Source organism: Meles meles, chromosome 1, assembly GCF_922984935.1.
Source record: "Meles meles chromosome 1, mMelMel3.1 paternal haplotype, whole genome shotgun sequence".
NCBI classification, from domain to species: Eukaryota; Metazoa; Chordata; class Mammalia; order Carnivora; family Mustelidae; genus Meles; species Meles meles.
The window spans coordinates 195,221,891-195,241,558 of record NC_060066.1 but is presented as its reverse complement, the minus strand read 5'-3'; the positions used below and the strand labels follow the sequence as shown (position 1 = coordinate 195,241,558).

The 19,668-nt window shown below is 50.4% G+C and overlaps 1 protein-coding gene across 8 annotated transcripts in view; it reads left to right on the top strand.

Moving 5' to 3' along the window:
* PTPRU (protein tyrosine phosphatase receptor type U) overlaps positions 1 to 19,668 on the top strand; it is a 76,943-nt gene that overhangs the window by 22,350 nt on the left and 34,925 nt on the right. For all 8 annotated transcript variants that reach the window (XM_046012630.1, XM_046012592.1, XM_046012621.1 and 5 more), the window contains exons 8-14: positions 7,986 to 8,294; positions 11,116 to 11,225; positions 11,546 to 11,747; positions 12,111 to 12,213; positions 14,587 to 14,860; positions 15,534 to 15,570; positions 16,308 to 16,446. In XM_046012630.1, coding sequence (XP_045868586.1) covers positions 7,986 to 8,294; positions 11,116 to 11,225; positions 11,546 to 11,747; positions 12,111 to 12,213; positions 14,587 to 14,860; positions 15,534 to 15,570; positions 16,308 to 16,446 — 1,174 coding nt within the window. The remainder of the gene's footprint in view (positions 1 to 7,985; positions 8,295 to 11,115; positions 11,226 to 11,545; positions 11,748 to 12,110; positions 12,214 to 14,586; positions 14,861 to 15,533; positions 15,571 to 16,307; positions 16,447 to 19,668) is intronic.

The window sequence follows — 19,668 nt, the reverse complement described above, 5'->3', positions numbered from 1 at the left end:
TGTAAATGGAGTCATACGAGACATAGTCTTTATGACCAACTTCTTTCACGTCACTCATATTTTCAAGGTTTATCCATGTTGTGGCATGTTTTTTCCTTTATCCTTTTTTACTGCTGGACAATAGCGTATTGTATTCAGCTGCACCATTTTTTACATTCCCATCAGCAGTGTTGGAAGGTTCTGATTTCTCTACATTCTCACCAACAGTGGTTATTATCTGTCTTTTGATTATAACCCTTGGAGTGGGTGTGAAATGGTATCTCAATGAGGTTTTGACTTGCTTATGCTTAGTGATATTGAGCATTTTCTCATGTGCTCATTGACCATTTGGATGTCTTCTGTGTAGAAATGTCTACTCAGTTTTTTTTTTACCCATTTTAAGTTGGGATATTTGTCTTTGTATTATTGAATTGTAAGAGTTCTTTATATATTTTGGATACTAAATCCTTATCAAATATATTTACAAACATTTTCTTTGATTCTGTGGGTTGTCTTTTAATTTTCTAAACAGTGTCCCTTGTAGCACAACAGTTTTTCATTTTGAGGAAGTCCAATTTGTCTGTTTTTCTTTTGCTGTTTGTGACTTTGATGTCATATTAAGGAACCATGGCCCAATCCAAAGTCACAAAGATTTACCTTTTTTTTTTTATGAGACTTTTATGGTTTTAAATTTTACATTTAGGCCCTTGATCCGTTTTGAGTTAGTTTTTGCATATGGTGTGAATTAGGGGACCAACTTCATTCTTTTTGCATGTGGATGTCCAGTTGTCCCAGCACCATTTGTTGGAGACAGTATTCTCCCATTGAATTGTCTTGGCACTAAGGTTGGCTATTTTGGTCAGCATCATTCCCTGGGGACTCATTCAAGTTGTTATGTACATCAGTCATTCGTTCCTTTTTATTGGTGAATAGTATTCCATGGTGTGGAAATACTGCAGTTTATTTAACAGATGAATGGTTATTCATCTGTTGGGCATCGGAACTGGCTCCTGTTTTGGGCTATTACAGGTAAAGCTGCTGTGAACACTTGCTTTCAGATTTTTGCACAAACATGAGTTTTCGTTTTTCTGGGATAATTGCCCAAAGGTGTGACTGATGAGTTGCACGGTAATTGTGTATTTAGTTCTATCAGAAACTGCCAGAATGGCTGTATTGTTTTACATTCTCACCAACAATGTATGAATGATCAAGTTTTCTGCATCCTTGTTTGCATTTGGAATTGTCTTTATTTTTTTTTTTAAACCATTCTGAGAGGTGTGTCATGATACCCCGTCTTGGTCTTAATTTGCATTTCCTTAATGCCTAATGTTGAACATCTGTCCATGTGCCATTTGCCATCTGTCATCCTCTTTGGTGAACTGTTCATGTCTTTGCCCGTTTTCTAATTGGATTATTCATTCTTTCCTTCTGAGTTTTGAGTTCTTTACACATTCTAGGTACTAGTCCTTTGTTGGGTACGCAGTGTATAAATATTTTCTTCTTGCTTTAGCTCATCTTTTCATACTTGTCATCTGGGCTTTTACAGAGCAACCATTTTTAATTTTGATGACGGCCAGTTTGTCAACATTTCCTTTTATGAGTTGTGCTTTTGATATCAAGTTTAAGACCTCCTTGCCTAGCCGTAGATCTCAAAGATTTTCTCCTGTTTTTTTTTTTCCTTTTTTTCTAAAAGTGTTCTAGTTTTACATTTTACATTGAGTCTGGTGATCCATTTTGAGTTAATTTTTGGTTAAGATGCAAGGTTTTTATTTTGATTTTTTGCCAGTCTATATTCTTAAGTGTTTTTAAAAGCTGATTGGGGGAGCCATCTAAAATCCAGTTGAATGTCACATTTGAAGAGACCCTGGGTGGTGGCTTGGAGTGTTCAGTGGGAATTACTTTCTAGATGAGGGATCTGGGTCAGGTTACTTAACCTCCTGGAGCTTTTGTCCCCTTGTTTTATAGGATGAGAAGAATACAAGTCTTCATCATGCAGGGCTGGTGTTAAGGTTCACTCAACAAATGTTTATTGAGTGCCTGTTATATGTCAGGCACTAACATAGGGTTATAGGACTGTGACCATGACAGACCACGGCCATGTGAGTTCCTCCTGCCCTGCAGGAACTCTGCATGGAACGCACATGGCGGTGGGAGCAGACAGTAAAACAAGTGAGATGTATAGTTTGTCAGATGATGATAAGTGCTGAGAAGAGTAAAGCAGGGTGGGCTGGGGTGGTGGTGCAGATTGGGTGTGGGGATAGGAGGATTTTTGTTTTAAAAAGCCTCAAGGATGATTTGATTGAGAAGGTGACTTTTGAGCAAGCCCTGAAGGAGTTGAGGACTGAGGACTGAGAAGGACTGAGCCATGCAGGAAGCCGGAGAAATTGCTTGGGGTGGGGGTGGGGTGGTGGGAAGCAGGGTGACATCACCTACTTTGTTTAAAAGGATGACTCTGGCCCTTTTGCAAAGAATAGATTCTAGGAGGGCGAGGGGCCAAGAAGGGCAGACCAGCGAGGAGGCTGCTGTAACAGGGCGGCTGCGAGATGTGGAGGCTGGCAGCTGGAGGAAGTGGAGGAGGTGGTGAAAAGTGGTTAGCCTCTGGGTTTATTGTGAAGGTCGAGCTGACTGCATTTGCTGATGGACCCGCTGTGCAATACGTGAGAGGGGAAGTAGAGAGAAGGCAGGGATGGCTCCAAGGTGTTGTGCTTGAGCAGCTGGAAGGATGGAGTTGTCATTTACTGGAAAGAAGCAGACTGCAGAGGGGCAGGTGTGATGGGGTGCCGTAGATCAGGAGTTCTGTGCTGGAAAAGTTGACTTTGAGATGCCTATTAGACGTTCAAGTGGAGATATCCATCAGGCAGATGGATTTATGAGTGGAGCTCAGGGAAGAGGTTCAGGCTGCAGGTATAAATTTGAAAGTCATCACTATAGACATAGATGGTATTTAAAGCCACGAGACTGGATGAGATCTTTTACCCTGCTGGTTCTCAACTGGGGGGTGATTTTTGTCTCCCGGGAGACATTTGCAGTGTCTGGAGACATGGGTTATTACAACTGGGGGTGGAGTGATAATGGCATCTGAAGGGTAGCGGAAGCCAGGGAAACAGCCGAACATCCTACAGTGCCCGAACAGCCCCCACAACAGAGAATTATCTAGTCCAAAATATCAGTAGTGCTAGGGTTCAGAACCCCGGATTCAGTCCTGAGATTTTAGGGCATAAGTGAACATGGGAAAGAGAGGAGGTGGGAGGCCCGCACCCTCGTGCCTCCCAGTGCTTCGCGTTAAGTGCAAATAATGGCCATAAATGTGCCGAATCCAAGTGAAGATGGGGCCTGACATATAGTAAGCACCCAGCAAGTGACAGTTGTCGTGGACAGTTGCCCACTCTGCTCTGGTATTCAGAATAAAAGAAATCAGAGCAGAGGGGTCCACAGACAACCTCTCTTCTCCTCTCCCGAGTGTACAGATGGGGGAATGAAACCCTGAGAGGGAAGGCACTTGCCTTGGGGGGGTGGTACAGTGGACCCAGACTGCAGGCTGCATGGCGACAGTGGTAGTTAACTCCCATTCTACAGATGCGTATACTGAGACTTAGAGAGTTAGTCACCTTTCCAGATCCACCCAGTGAGTCCAGAGCAGTCAGAACGGAAGTTTGACTATCCCGATTTCCAGGGAAGTGTTTGCAAACCACAGCAGGCACGGGGACAGCAGGTGCCGTCATGGGCTGACGTGGCCATGTTGTGCTAAGCACTGCTGAACAGGTCCCACAGGCTGGCAAGGACGGACACTGGGGCCCAGGACCAGAGAGACAAAACCCAAATGACTCCGCCTCCACACCTTAATGACATGTTCTCCTTGGTTCATTGATGTACCCTGCCCCCTTCCCCAGCACCCTGCTTAGGCGCCTTGGTCAACTGTTTTGCTGTTGGCCAGCTGTGCTGTCCTCTCCCCCATCGCCCTACAACTCCCTTCCTGCAATACGATTTACTGTAAAAACAGTAATATAATGTCAGGAAAAGGCATTTTTAAAAAATCACTCTAAACCTTGCCATCCTTGCCCAGTTTTTCAGTCTTCTTCGAATCTCTGCCCATATGCCTTCGGTACACAGTTTTACACCCTTGTCATTGGGATGTAGAAAGCGTTCTGTAGTCTGCTTCCTCTGCTTTGTGGTGTCCCATGTGTGGTGTTGTTTATAATTACGTTTACTGGCTTATAGAAGTCTGGGCAGTGTCTCCATATTGCTGAATGATTACGTTTCCAGATCCTTATTATTATAAATAAGACTACATTGCAAATCTTAGGGCTTTGTAGTGTTTTTTTTCCCCCTCTGAGTAATTTCTTGAGGATAATCAGGAGTGGCTCAAGAAGGGGCTTTGACATATATTGCTTTAACAAATGGTTATATAGAGTTTGCACTTTGGAGAGCCCATTGGACTTGAACTTGGGGGCACCCGGCCCCGCTCTGAAGCCTCTTCCAGGAGAGAAACAGTTGAGTGGTTTAGGGTTAATGCATCCTATTAGAATTATTCAAATCAACACATTTTGGTATAATGTAACAGGTGTTAACTGTGAGCCTCCTTGTTTATTCCCCCCCCCCCAGCCACCCCACCCCCCGCCACGCATCTAACCTTTGATCTCTGAGTGGTCTGTAGCCCTGTGGGATTTGGAGAGGGATGGGGCTTCGAGAGCCCCAAGTTCTGTTTTGCCAGTGTGTCCTGGCAGCTGAAGCGAGTACGTCTGGGTGCCAGATGGTTTTTGGAAACAGAGAGACTCATGAATTCACACCCTTCAATCAACATATCAGTCTGTAGTCAACAAACTATTCGAGCCCCTGGATCTGCCCAGATTCGATCAGGGTGGTGGGGGGAGAGAGAAGAGGAGAGTGAGCTTTCTCTTTAAAGATCCCTCAGTCTAGTGAGGTCTGTGGGGGCTAACATGGCTTTTGGAGAGTGAAGCACCAAGCACAAAGGTGGAGTTTTAGGTTAGACGTTTGTTATTTTGTGCCATATGATGTGGTTTTTACCAAAACCTAAGTAGGTTGCTAGTGTTTAAAAATCTGGAGGTTTCACATAAAAATCTGAATTTCTGGCTTCTCTTAAAAAATGGGAGGATCTCAGGGTGCCCGGCTGGCTCAGTCAGTGGAGTGCGCGACTCTAGATCTCCAAGTTGTGGGTTTGAGCCCCACGTTGGGTGTAGAGATTACTTAAAACTAGATTCTTTTTTTTTTTTTTTTTTTTTTTTTTTTTAAAGGGAGGATCTGGCCATCCTGAGTCCATAGTCCTTTATGGGAATATTGCCTGGAGCTGAGTAGCAGCTGTCCCTTTTGGATGGGACACTTACTGTCCTATTTGTCACAGTCCCAGCCCAGCCTGTGTCTCCAGTTCACATGTAACTTCTTGTGCCTTTGTTTAAATGCTGCAGGAGGGCAAAGGCAGCCGTGTGTGTTGGCCAGTCCTGCAAGGATGGAAAGGGGCCAGTGTCCCCAGGGGCGGGATGTGAGCAGAGCTGCTGGGAGCAAATAAATCAGTGGTACTTTGGCTCCCTAGACACCCAGGGACAGACTGTACACACGGGACCAGGACCAGAGCCTGGAAGTCAGGGAATAAGCCAGGATCTCTGAACAAGATGGCAGAGGGAGCGCACACAGAATCCACCCCCATCCACTCCAAGCACCCAAGAGTGTGGGTTAAAACAAAACCACATAGAAAAACCTGAGGGAAATCTCTGGGAGCCAGGAACAGGAGAGGAAACATAAGCGTGGTCAGTGGGCTTGTGGCCAGCAGCCCTTGGATCGCAGTGAGCAGTGGGACCAGACCCCCAACGTTCATGTCGGGTGGGGATCGGGTCTGCCTTGCTTGTGGGAGAAGGGAGCCCGACTTTGCAAGAAGTCAAGAGGTGGGCCTTGCTCCTAGCAGGTGCTGATATACCTCTTTGGTGGCCTGATAAATGACTGGAGGCCGCCACTTGCCCATGGCCCTGGGGAAGGAAGGAAAGCTCTGGTGGAAATGAACTTTGTTTTGGGCTGTACTTGGGCTGGCATTGTACTGAGTCTAGAGCAGCCTGGGCTGGTGTTTCCCTCTGTGTCTTCTTTGTAAAGAGCATCCTGAGCAAATGAATCCTGTAGAAACGGTAATAGGGTCGTACTTAATCATCTCAAGAGGCCAAGGAGCCAAGCTTTCTCATCTGTTCACTAAGGTGTGTCCCGAGAGTCTCTAACTGGGGACACTTCGCAGGTGCTCATGGGACTTGAGAGTAATATATATTATGTGTGTGTGTGTATGTGTGTATACACATATATACATATATATATAATCTGCATCTCACAGAGTTTGGGTGCCAGTCATCGCCACTAATCTTGGCTTCTTCCATCATTTTCTTGATGAGGAAATTGAGGCCCAGAGCCTGGAGATCATGCAGCTGGTCAAGGCAGACGGAGGACTAGAGGCTGAGCACCTGGGCTCCATCCTGCCTTTGCCTTGGAAGCCTCGGGTCCTTTACCATTTTATAAGTGGCTTCACAATGCACCCCAGAGGCTGTGAGTCGCAGCACTATGCTCCTCCCGTGCGCGGGGGTGGGGGACTGTCTGTCCCTCTTGAGGCGTCCGTGTGATTTTGTGCTGGTTGTTCCTGGACACTGACTTCCTCAGGACGAGGCAGGTTGTGGTTAAGAGTCTGAATTTTGGAGCCGGCCTGTCCAGGTTTGCCTCTCAGCTTCTCCACATGACTATCCGGGCCACTGACTCTGGGCAGCTTACTTAATCTCTCTGTGCCTCCATTTCTACATCTGTGTGACGGGGCTAATAATGGCCCCTGTCTGTTGGATTACAGGGTGGATTCATTGCGATAAAGCATTGTCAAGCCTCTAGAGTAAGGCTTGGCTCAGGCAAAGCCCCCAGTACCTGTTAACTGCTGCTGTTGTTGTTATTATTTATTTGAGAGAGAGTGAGAGAGTGAGTACATGCTGGGGGAAGAGGTAGAGGGAGAGGGAGAGAGAGAATCTCAAGAAGGGCTCGATCTCACAACCCTGAGATCACAACTTGAAATCACAAGCTGAAATCAGGAATCAGACCCTTAACTGGCTGAGCCACCCAGGTGCCCCCTGCCATTGTTGTTACTGCCCTTCTAGAACAGATTGTGTTTCCCTTTTTGCTTTGGCAAAAACTCACCACCCAATCTGAACCTTCTCTATAGACCTGTGTGGGACCTAATGGCACACAGTTCTGTCTCCCTAACATTCTTTGGCGCTATTTAATTATTTGGCTGTCATTTCCCCCATCATCCTGATGTCTGTATCTTATCCTATCATATGTATTACTATAAGCTGTTTGAGAACGTTTGGAATTAGTAAATTAAGGAAAATAGAACATTTTGTTGTTTCAGACTGTCCAGTGCTCTCCAGGATGATCTTGAAATAGAAGGTGAACAGTGTTATTAAAAAAGAAAAACTGTAGGGGTGCCTGGGTGGCTCAGTGGGTTAAGCGTCTGCCTTCGGCTCAGGTCATGATCTCAGGGGCCTGGGATTGAGCCCTGCATCGGGCTCTCTGCTCAGCGGGGAGCCTGCTTCCCCCTCTCTCTCTGCCTGCCTCAATGCCTACTTGTGATCTCTGTCAAATAAATAAATAAAATCTTTAAAAAAAATGTAGCTAACACTTTGAAGGCCTGTTATGTGTCAGCCATTGTCATACGTGCTTTGCACACATTAACTTCACAACCGTCCTGTGAGTAGGGCATATTATCCCATTTTGTGGGGGAGGACACTAAGGCCTGAGGGGTAAAGGGGCTCAGCTGGTGGTTGCCAGCAGCAAGGGGCAGAGGTTGCATTCAGATGTGGCCCCGCCTGACTCCAGCGCACACACTTCTATTCCCTGTTCAGTGTCCTAGGTGGTTTCTTGAACTCTGGAGGACAAAGGAGGGATGATCTCAGCGGCTGATATTTTCTCTCCTGTCCCACTTCTTCTCTTCCCGTTTCCTCTACCTTCTGCTCTCTGCTTCCTGGGTTCCCCAGAACCCATGAGGGCCCCCAAAGGCCTGGCTTTCGCTGAGATCCAGGCTCGCCAGCTGACCCTGCAGTGGGAACCTCTGGGCTACAACGTGACACGTTGCCACACGTACGCGGTGTCCCTATGCTATCACTACACGCCGGGCAGCAGCCACAACCAGACCGTCCGGGAGTGCGTGAAGATGGAGCGGGGCGCCAGCCGCTACACCATCAAGAACCTGCTGCCCTACCGGAATGTTCACGTGCGGCTCATCCTCGCTAACCCCGAGGGGCGCAAGGAGGGCAAGGAGGTCACTTTCCAGACGGACGAGGATGGTAAGAGTCCCAGCCCTGGTTCCTGGTGTACTCAGTGCCTTCCACAGACACCCTATGTGAGGCTGCAATGTTTAAAAAAAAAAATACTGTATTTCTTTATTTTTTTTTGAGGGAGTGAGTGTGGTGGGGTGCAGAGAGCACAGGGTGGGGGAGGTCAAAGGGAGAGGGAGAGAGAGAATCTCAAGCAGACTCCCCATTCAGTGCAGAGCCCGACTTGGGGCTTGATCTCACAACCCCGCAATCATCACCTGAGCCAAAGTCAAGAGTCAGGCATCCAACGGACTGAGCCACCCAGGCGCCCCCAGGCTGAAATTTTTCTCGGAAATTTTTTGCTTACGATTCAAACAATTAAAACAATGAAGGAATGACCAAGGAAACAGCAAAGGCTAATATTTATTCTCTGGAAGATTTTGGGTTAAGTGGGTATACTTCTTCCTTATATGTCTGAAAGAATTCAGCAATGAAGCCGTTTGGGCCTGGAGTTTTCTTTGTGGCAATGTTTTTTAATCACAGTTTTATTTTTTAAAATAGGTTTTTGAATATTAAGATTTTCTATTCTAATATCTGTCTGGTGTACTGGGCTTTAAGGAATTTGTTGATTTCACTTAAATTGTCACATTTCTTGACATAAAGTTGGTTATAATCTCTGATTATATTTATTTAATTTCCATAGGATCAATAGCGTGTGTCCCCCTATTCTTTCCTGATTTTGGTAATTTGTGTCTTCTCACCATTTTCTTGCTAGGGGTGTATACATTTTTAATCTTCCCAAAGAGCCAACTTTTGGGTTAGTTGATTTGCTTTACTGTATATTTATTTTCTATTCTGTATTTCCTTTTTTATACTTTATTTAGATTTTATTAGCTGTTCTTTTAGCTTTTTGAGATGGAAGCTTATTAGATCATTGATTTTGAGCCTTTCTTTATTTCTTATAGATGTATTTAAAGCTATAAATTTCCCTTGAAGCCCCGCTTTAGCTGCATCCCATGAGTTTTGATGTGTTCTGTCTTTGTTATTGTTCAGTTCAAAATATTTTCTAACTTCTGCTGTGATGTCTTCTTTGACTCAAGAGTTAGAATTACATTGTCTGATTTTTAAGACTTCCATAATTATCTGTGATTGGTTTCTAGCTTAATTCCTCTATGGTCAGAGTACATACTCTAAATAATTTTGGTCTTTTGAAATTTGATCCTTGCTTTATGGCCCAATATATGGTTAAATTTTGGGACTTGTTCCATGTGTTACTGAAAAAATTGTGTGTTCTGTTCTTGCCAGGTGCAGTATTCCACTTTTGTCAAACCAATACTGATAATGCACTCATTACATGTCAAGCACTATTGTGAATGCTTTTCATATAAGCCCCATGACAAGCCTAGGTGGTAGGCAACTATATACTATCCCCATTTTACAGGTAAGGTCACATAGCTAGGAGATAGGTAGCTGAACTGGATTTCAGACATGGCTGTCTGCTTCATTCTTTTTTTCCCCCCTGAGTGTAGTATTTCTTTTTCTTTTTCTTTTCTTTTTTTTTTTTTAAGATTTTATTTATTTATTTGACAGAGAGAGATCATAAGTAGGCAGAGAGGCAGGCAGAGAGAGTGAGAGGGAAGCAGGCTCCCCGCCGAGCAGAGAGCCCGATGTGGGACTCGATCCCAGGACCCTGAGATCATGACCTGAGCCGAAGGCAGCGACTTAAACCACTGAGCCACCCAGGCGCCCCTACCACGTTTATTTTAATAATATTATATTTTAATTTATATTATATTATACTATAATCGAATAATATAAAAATTCCTATTTTACATTTTTAAATTTTCTGTAAGAAAAATCCTTGTAGATTCTTTTTTTTGGGAGGGGGGTGTAGATATACACATTTCCATTTGGTTAATGCCTGGGAATGGAATGGTTAGGTTATGGGATGTACATTCACAATAAGTAGATCTATCCAGACAGTTTTCTCCAAGTGCCAGTGACAGTTTACACGCCCACTAGCAGCGTGTGAAGATTTCAGTTGCTCTGTATCCTCACGAACACTTGGAATTGTCGTTTTCATTTTATCAAATTGGCGGTTGGAGGATGGGGTTGCCTTGTGGACTGTTCATTTTAAGATGGTTACCTTGGGCTCTGCTTTTCCCTGCCTTAGGATTTTGGCTTCCCCGCAATGGTTTATCAAAGTGTTTTTCCAAAAACTATTCTCTTCCCAGAAGAAATACCCAGAAATGACTGCTGTTAAGATGGTGCGTTAGAGCAAAACCAAACCAAACCCGACCCCGAAAGGGTTTATGCGAAAATGCTAATGGTGTCTCCGGGTGATGGAATTCTTGGTGCCATTGATTTTCTTGATGCTCATTTTGATTTTCCGCGCTGAATGTAGTTTTTGTGTAATCAGAAATTTTTAGACGAGAAAACATTTCCTACCCAGAATCCCGCCACTCTAATGCAATTGTTTCCATTTCTCTGACAAAGGTCTGTATTTTCTGAAAACCACTCAACTGGAACAAAATAGGAACATTCAGACATTCTCTGCTGAATGTAGGCTGCTCAGTAATGAAAATGCAGCTACCTCCTTTGAGTTCTTAGGAACAGGTGGAATCAAATGAAGTTCCTGATATTTACCTTGGCGCTTTGTATATATCGCATCATTAAATTTTGGTGAGGGTGGAGTTGTTTTCATGCCCATGTCACAGATGAGGAAGCCAAGGCTGAGGGAGGGCAAGTTGTCACAGCAGGCCAGCTAGGAAACAGCAAGGCTGGAATTTGAATTCAGGCGTCTGGCTCCAAAGCCGGCTTTCCCTTGCCCTGGGCCACCTTTCCCTTGCAGTGCCTGGCGGGATTGCAGCCGAGTCCCTGACCTTCACTCCCCTGGAGGACATGATCTTCCTCAAGTGGGAGGAGCCCCAGGAACCCAACGGCCTCATCACTCAGTATGAGGTGGGTTTGGACCTCATTACAGCGAGGGATCCCTGGTGGAAGGTGGGCTCACAGCTTGGAGAAGGAGATGCATGGTGGGGCAGAAGTGATCACTGAGGTTCCTTCTCCTGGTCAGGGTCTGTGCCTTGTGGGTTATGGGGACAGGGGCCCTGAAAGAAGAGAAGTGAAGGTGCCCAGAGGTCTGGGCTATGGGCATCCATAGTCCCATTGAACCTCTCCCATTTTCCTAGCCTTCTCGCCAGCTCTCCTGAACTACGATGGGTGGGAAGCTACGGGGCCAGTGATGACCTTCCCCATCCCTGTGCCTGTCCCACCCCTAGATCAGCTACCAGAGCATTGAGTCATCAGACCCAGCGGTGAACGTGCCGGGCCCACGACGTACCATCTCCAAGCTCCGCAACGAGACCTACCACGTCTTCTCCAACCTGCACCCAGGCACCACCTACCTGTTCTCTGTGCGTGCCCGGACGGGCAAAGGTTTTGGCCAGGCGGCACTCACCGAGATCACCACGAACATCTCAGGTAACCCCGCCCAACCCTGGCCTGACCCCCTGAGAGGTAGCTCCCAATCCCAGGGTTCTGTAGGCAGAGGGCACGTTGTGGGGGTGGGGAGGGTGTCCTGGGGATATCTCTCGAGGACCCCCACTGAGAAGAATGTACCATTTAGGGGTTAAGTTCAGGGGTCAGGGAGGATTAAGTCCAAGGGGTCAGGAGACTGTGGAATCTGAGGGCTGAGTTTAGGGGTCCGAAGTCAGGGAAGCTCAGGTCAGAGGGAACAAGGCTGAAGGGGAGGAGATCTGAGGACAGGAAGCAAAGAGGCTAGAGGCTCCACCTTCCTGGTCTAGGGGCCAGGCTCCGTGATTATGTTCCTGTCCCCTTTCCCAGCTCCCAGCTTTGATTATGCTGACATGCCGTCACCCCTGGGCGAGTCTGAGAACACCATCACCGTTCTGCTGAGGCCAGCACAGGGCCGTGGTGCGCCCATCAGGTGGGAAAGCCTAAGTGGAGAGGTGGGAGGTCAGGGCCATAGGGGGGAAGCCCCTCCTCTGACCCAGAGCCCCCTGCCACGTGGGCCAGTGCATCCTCATCCTCCCTCAGTTTCCTGCTCAAGGCTCAGAGTGTCTGGAGAAGCATGTTCTGTGATCCTGGGCAGGTGGAAAGCCTGCAGCCACTGCCCCCTGAAGCCATGGGTGTCCCATGGTGATTGGCGTGAGATCATTGGACAGTGATCAGCCTGGGAAGATGTGACTGTCCAGTCCTCTCCTGAGGGTCTTCCCTCAGACATCTTGGAGAAATGAAACTCTGGGGGCCTTATTTCTTCCCAGCTTTTTCCCCACAAGGTCCTGGCCAGGGAGACTCAGCCTTTCTAGAAGGCTGGGGCAGCCGGCAAGACAGGGCTCTCTCTCTCTGGAGTAGCCTAGAACTTGGCTTCTCCACTTTCTTCTCCCTAGAGAAAACTGGGGCTGCCTCTGCTGGAGAGAAGGTGCTGGAGACAAGATGGTGTGTGTGTGTGTGTGTGTGTGTGTGTGTGTGTGTGATAAAGACACATACTGTGTACGTGCAGTGTGTGGTATGAAGGTGTGAGCGTGTGTGTGTGAGAGCGTGAGGGTATTTGTGGGATGTGTCTGCATGCCTGCTGTCAGTCAGACACTGTGTTTGTGATTTCACCTGCACAAGTTATTTTATCCTCATGGTGGCCTGTGGCGGGGGGAGCTGTCTCCTTATTTCACATGTTGGGAAACAGGCTCAGCGGCCTTGCCCCCCAGGTCACACAGCTGGCAGGGGGTAGAGCTGGGGTTTGGAACCCAGGTCTGTCTGCACAGCCTGTACCTTTTCTTGGAGTCACAGAGCCTCCCTGTCCTTCTGGTCCACCCCGTCCTCCCACAAAGATGTGTGCACCCGGAGAGGTGATGGCCTGTATTTGGGTGTGGGAAGATCCTGCTAAGTCTCTGAGAAGGTAGTGGGTTGGCCACATGCCCTTGACACCCCCTCATGTCCTCACGCCCCTTCTCCTGCTTTTCCTCCCCTGTATTTGCTACTGCAGAGCCTGTCCCGGGCTGCTTCCCAGACTCTCTGGACAACGTCAGAGTGTTTGAGGGGCATTTTGCATTTCCAGGAGCCTCAGGACCTTGTGCAGCTGAGTCTGGGAGCAGGTGTAGTAGCTGTGTGACCTTGGGCATGTCCCTTTATCTCTCCTTTTCCTTGTCTGCATACTGGGGACCATCCCAGTCAAGATGCTTTGTTCAGTGTTGACTGTTATCACCTTCTGGCAGGTTGTGGGGCCAGGAGAGGCCTGACCTTGACCTGGGAAATGGAGGCTGAGGGGGGCCTGGGCTGGTGTTTGCAGTGTGCTAGTGATGAGGGACGAAGCTGTGTGGCCCCAATCCCAGGGCACTGGGGTGATTCCCCCACAGCTCCGAAGCTCGGAAGAAACAGCTGGAGAGCCAGGGAGAGGCATTGCTACTTCCCAGAGTGCAGCTGTCAGAATGGGTGTCACACGCCAAGACGTGACCGAGCCTGTGACTAGAAATATTTAAATTTGTCAGCACTCGCTTATTTACTCTCGGCTTTGTTCCACCGAGGATTTGGAGGAGCTCACAGCAAAAGGGCATTCAGTAAACTGATAAAAATAAATAGAAACACACAAGTCGGGACCAGGAGACACACATCAGAGGGAATGTGGACGAGGGAACACAAATCAGCTGTCAGGACCCGGAGATGACGGGCTCCGAGTTGCAGACTCGAGGTGCCTCCAGGTTGGGAGAGTACCAGATGCAGCATTCGTGTGGCCTTGCTTGCTTGCTCCGTGACTGTCTCGCTAACTGGAGGTCAGTTCCAGAAAGCCTAGGTCCCCAAGTGTCCACCTAGCACGGGCCCAGCGTCTGAGCTCACGCTCTTTCTGAATGAATGAACACTTTGTGTCCGACTGTCCTTCCCAGAGGCCCAAAGGGAGCCGTAGGTACTGGGGTGGAGCCTGAGGCTTCGGGTCCCCAGGTTCTTTGGCAGGCATAGGAGCATGGATTGAAGAGAGCCAGGGTGGGGCTCCAGGGCTTGGTGCCACTGAGCAGGGCCTGCGTTCTTTCCGCCTTAGTCACAGGCCTAACAGCTGACAGGCACTGGCTGCTTCTGATACTTGCCTCCTTCCTTACATTTAGTTTGTGGAACAGTCCTGTGATCACGCTCGCTTTACAGAGGAGGAAACTGAGGCCCAGGGAGGTTAAGAGAGTTGCCCAGCGAGTAAGAGGCAGAGCCAAGATTAGTCCCAGGCTGGGCCTGACCCCAAAGCCCATGCCATTTGCCACCAGATGGCTCTCCCTATCCCCTGGCCCTGGGGTCACTGCCCTGTCCCTTCCTTGTCCAGTGTGTACCAGGTGATCGTGGAGGAGGAGCGGCAGCGGAGGCTGCGTCGGGAGCCCGGCAGCCAGGACTGCTTCCCAGTGCCCTTGACCTTTGACGCGGCGCTGGCCCGTGGCCTGGTGCACTACTTTGGGGCAGAACTGGCGGCCAGCAGTCTGCCGGAAGCCATGCCCTTCACCGTGGGTGACAACCAGACCTATCGCGGCTTCTGGAACCCACCGCTTGAGCCCAGGAAGGCCTACCTCATCTACTTCCAGGCAGCAAGCCACCTGAAGGGGGTGAGGGACTGGCAGGGGTTGTGATGGGGATAGGCTGGGGACAAGGCCTCAGAGCCATCTGAGGAGCCTCCTGGGAGGCCAGAGCCCCTCCCCCGCCCCCGCTCCAGAACCCTCCCTCTCCTTCCCTGAGCCTCCCGACCTCAGGCTTCTCTTAAAGCATCTCCCCTTCCTAAGCCTTTACCCTAGTCTCTCTTATGTCTAAGCCCCCTGTCTATCCCTGCCCCCTCCCTGAGGCGCTGGTGTCTGTCTTAGGCTCCTCTCTCTCCAGGGGTCCATTTCTGGGTCCTGCTTTCCCCAGACCTTGAGGCCTACCACCCACCTCCTCCTGGAAGCCCTGCCCTTCTCCAGGCTCCTTCCTCCCGGGGCTCTCTCCTCCCCAGGCGCCCCTCTTAACCAGCCCCATGGCCACCCCCTTCCCACACTATTTCTTTCCCTGCTCCCTCTGAACTCATTCCCCTTCCCTAAGTCATTGCCCTCTTTGCAGGGCCCTCCCTCCCTCCCCTCCCTGCTTCCCCCTCAGGCCTTCTTTCCTTCCAGGAGGGGCCGGGTGTCTCTGGTTACAATGAGCACTGGACAAGCCCAGACCAGGCCCAAGACAAGTTCCCCAAGGATCCCCCTGGGGAGGGTTAGGTTGGGGCTTCTGTCTTGCTGAGACCCCCATCTTTGCCTCCAGGAGACCCGGCTGAATTGTATCCGCATCGCCAGGAAAGGTAAGCCCCCCTACGTTCCTTCCTGGCCTTTAGCAGAGGGTTTCTCTCTTTAGCAGAGGGCTCTTGAGGGGTGGGTCCTGAGCTCCCAGAGCTGTGGGAGCAGAGGAGAGTGGTCCGGCAGACCTGGGTCAGGTCCCTGTTTGTCCCGCCTGAAAGACTCCTTCTCCTAGCCTGGGCAGTAGGGCTAACCTCCCTCTCTCCTCTCATGGTCACAGAAGTGGCTTTGGCAGGGCCTGGAACAGGTCTGTGGAGGGGGACCCATTATGGTTGGGCTGTGGGCGTGATGGCACTGGGCACCGGTTCTGGGTTCTGTATCTGCCCCCTTTGTTGCGGTGGGGGAGAGGTGGACCCTGCAGTGTAGACAGGGAGTGTGGCTGGTCCCCCTTCCTGAGATGCTCTCAGCAGGCCTTAGGTACATAATTCTGTCCCCACCATTGCCTCTCAGGAGAGCAGGAGAGTGAGTCTGAAAGCCCCAGGCAGCCTCCATCCCCTGTCCGCTGAAGGATGGGAGGATTTGAGAAAGTAGAGAGGACGGGGAGCTCTTCCTGATGGGGTCCATGGGGATGCAGAAGTTATAAGAATGGTGAGGGGGCAGATCGGACTGAAAGGCCGCCTCGGGCTGAGGATAGGGAGTTTTCTTTGTGTGCATGTGTTAGTGTCTTCTTTGGGCCTCAAACCCTGTAGGTAGGTGGTCCCTATTTCCCCTCTGACCCGCTGTCATGCTTTATTCTCCCCAGCTGCCTGCAAGGAAAGCAAGCGACCCCTGGAGGTGTCCCAGAGATCGGAGGAGATGGGGCTCATCCTGGGCATCTGTGCGGGGGGACTTGCTGTCCTCATCCTCCTCCTGGGGGCCATCATTGTCATCATCCGTAAGGGGTGAGTGAGGCTGGTGCCGTGACTCCCCCAAGGCTCTCTCAGAAGCCTGGTGGGCATAGAGGAGCAGAGGCTGGGGCCTGGCAGGGCAGCTGCCTGGTGAGTGTGGAGGGCTGCCAGTCTGGGCATCAGGCCTAAGGACGGGCCCAAGCCAGGCAATGGGAAGCCAGAGCCTTTGCAAATGAAACTGTGCTAGAGCGGCTTGGCTGGAGCTCAGGTCTGGCTGGTGCCAGGTACCACTATCCAGGGAAGGGCGTTCCGTGCCTGCTGCCAAGGAGCTGTGCTGGAAGTGGGCACTGCCCTCCTGTGCCTGCTGGGCTGTTCCAGTGGGGGAGGGTGCGGAGGTGACCTGACTTTGAATCTCCAGCCCCCTGCAGACCTTCTGCCAACTTGTGTGCCCTGACCACGGGGTCGTGGTGCTGACCCTGAGCAGTGGGGTTGCTCACTCCCCTTGAAGCCAAGGAACCTGAACCACGGGTTTTTTTCTTGGCCCCATCTTCCCTGGGGCTCAGCTTGCCCCCATCCTTGTATTCTTGATCCCTGTGGCGTCCCCCTGGGGCTACGACTAAGAGGAGACCTCGCTCCTGCCCCTCCCATCCCCCTGGCCTCCAAGGTCTGGCTCTGCCTTTCCCAGGGCATCTTACAGTGGGCAGCATGAATCCCAGCACCTCTTAGAATCCACAACTTAGAATTTCAGTTCCAGAAATCCAGGATTTGGGATTCTAAGGATCTCAGAATTTAGAACTGTGGAGCCTCAGAGCCCAGAAGGTGAGAGCTGCCTGGTAGTTCAAGGACATCTAGTCTAGTGGTTTTCAGATTGTCTTAAAGCAACAGAACCTGTTTTCAAAACACCAGCTCACCCTCCCGTAGGAGGCCCAGTACATGGAACAGATGAAGGCAGAGCCTCTGGGTGGAGCAGTGAGGGAAGCTTCTGAGACCACTCTGGTTCCTGTCCCCTCCACGTCATTCCCTGCCAGGCAGACCCAGGATACTGGTCCAAGCACACTAATGGGAGGATGGAGGTGTCGAGGTCCCAGGAGGCATGACCCTGCCCGAGGTCACCCGGGGCGCCGTCTCCAGACCTGGGCACTGCACAGCTGTTTCGGGGCTGCTGCTGGATCTCAGGGTTGCCAGGAGCTGATAAGTAGGATCTGGCCTACTTAGCAGAGAATTGGCCAGAGCTGCCATTCCCGAGGCCCGGTACCGGCAGAGAGACACTCTCCCCGGGAGTCCGGTGGTGGGGTCTGCTGGCCAGGTGGGGTTGGCCTGTCCAAGGTGTGAAGCTGATTTTTTCCCCTTCCCTAGTGCCTGCACAGCTTCTTGAGATAAACTCTTTAAACTCTGTCATTTAATGCGGATTTCCGTGCGCCCAGGGCTTTACACACGCCCATCCATTAGTAACATTAGTTACTGAACCCCTTCCGTGGGCCGGGCACTGTTCTAGTATCAGGATACATCAGAGAACTCTTCCTTCTTGGATCCTGACCCACGAAGCAGGTCTGAGCCCCTTCTCACAGATGAGGAAACTAACTGAGCGACTTGACCATGTCACTTGGCTGGTAAGTGATAGGGCCTGGTTTGAAGCCAGTCCTGACGACAAAACCCGGGCTCTTTTGGGCTCGGATGTGAAGGGCCTTACTGTGGCCAGTGTACAGTAGGCACCCAGAATTAGCAAGTGTCTGCACTCCTCCTCTGCGGGGGACTGGGGTGCAGTGGGGTGGGGAGGGGGCAGATGGTGAGGGCTGTAGGGGAAAGATCAGATCCCGGGGCGTTATAGGTAGTATTTGAGGCCTTAGAAGTTGATCCTCAAGGAGAGAGGATGGGCCCAATGGAGGGTGTCACCCACCTCTGCAGAGAGCCTTAGGCCCAGGACGGGATGGGTCAGAGATGCTGCTGGAGCCTCATTAGGAAGCCATGAGTTTGCCCACGTGCTGCCCTGGAAACCCTTCCAGGCTACCCCTGGAGCGTCGAGGATCCCCCCCAGACTTCCTTCCTTCCTTTCTTCCTCTAAAAGCCATTCGGTCCTATTCTCTAGCACCTCATGCACCGCCCCCCCCCCCCCAAATCCTATCCTGGCCTTCAGGGTCTACCGTGCCCCTCAGGGCTCCCCCAGTCTGCGTTGCACTGTCGGGGGACAGAGCAGGCCTGCCAGCCATGGAGGTGCCCACATTAAATGTCGCAGGCAGGTCAGGAGGTTGCTGAGGGAAGGCTGATACCCAGTTCCCAGTTGCCCCCTTGTGCCTCCTTGTTGGAGGAAGGAGATGGCCTGGGGTGGGAGCGGTTGTGGGGGACGCTCAGTTAGGGTCGGGGGGAGGGTGGTCAGGCTCCCCATTCTGCCCTGCTGGGGTGGGCAAGGAGCCTGGAGGCATCTGTGCTGGTATAACCCTTGTTCTGTTTTCAGAATCCCACCCTTCTCCTTTGCTTTCTTCTCCCTGCACTTTTTCTTTTGCTTAGAGTGCTTGGCTCAGTTGTTTTTCTTCCCTGCTGGACTGAGAGCTCCATGAGGGCAGAGAAATTTCTTTCCTGTTGGCCGTGGATCCCCATGGCCTGGCCCAGTGGAGTGGGGTCCTCCTGACCCCCTCCCCCCAACTCCCAGTCAGCAGGTGGAGAGAGGCAGGGAGGAGCTGGGCTGACATGGGACCCTTGGGCGGGGTCATGGTTAATCTCCCTCCTTTGGAGGAGGATAGGGATGCTCACAGAGGTGGAGTTCTTTTATTTATTTTCCCTCTTTATTGATTACTCAATTCCATGAAATATTTACTGGGGGGTTGTCATGTCCTGGGCACTGTCCAGGGCTCTGGGAGCCCGAAGTGGGCAGAAGAGAAGATGCTGTCCTTTGGAGCTAGCGTGGAGCCTGACATTAACCTAGAAACAGCACAAACAGATAATTACAGATTGTAAAAAGAGAGGGTAACAGAGAGAGGGTAAAGGTGACACAATAGAGTTGGTAATTATCGGGGAGTCTTTGTGGAAGGCTCTTGAAAAGTCATGACATTACAGCTGAGACCAGGATGCCATTTCTTCCCCCTTCCCCCTCTTCTTTGGGGTCCCCGTGACCGGCCACAGGCCTGCACCCTCCACTCTCTCCTGGGATGGAGAAGAGGAGACATGCTGTGTGGCCTCCAGCCACTCTCCTGCCCTCGCTGGGCCTCAGCCTCCCACTCTTGCGTTCTTCCCTTCGCCCAGTCTGCAGGAGTCCCTGTGGAAGGCCATTCCTGGGGGTCC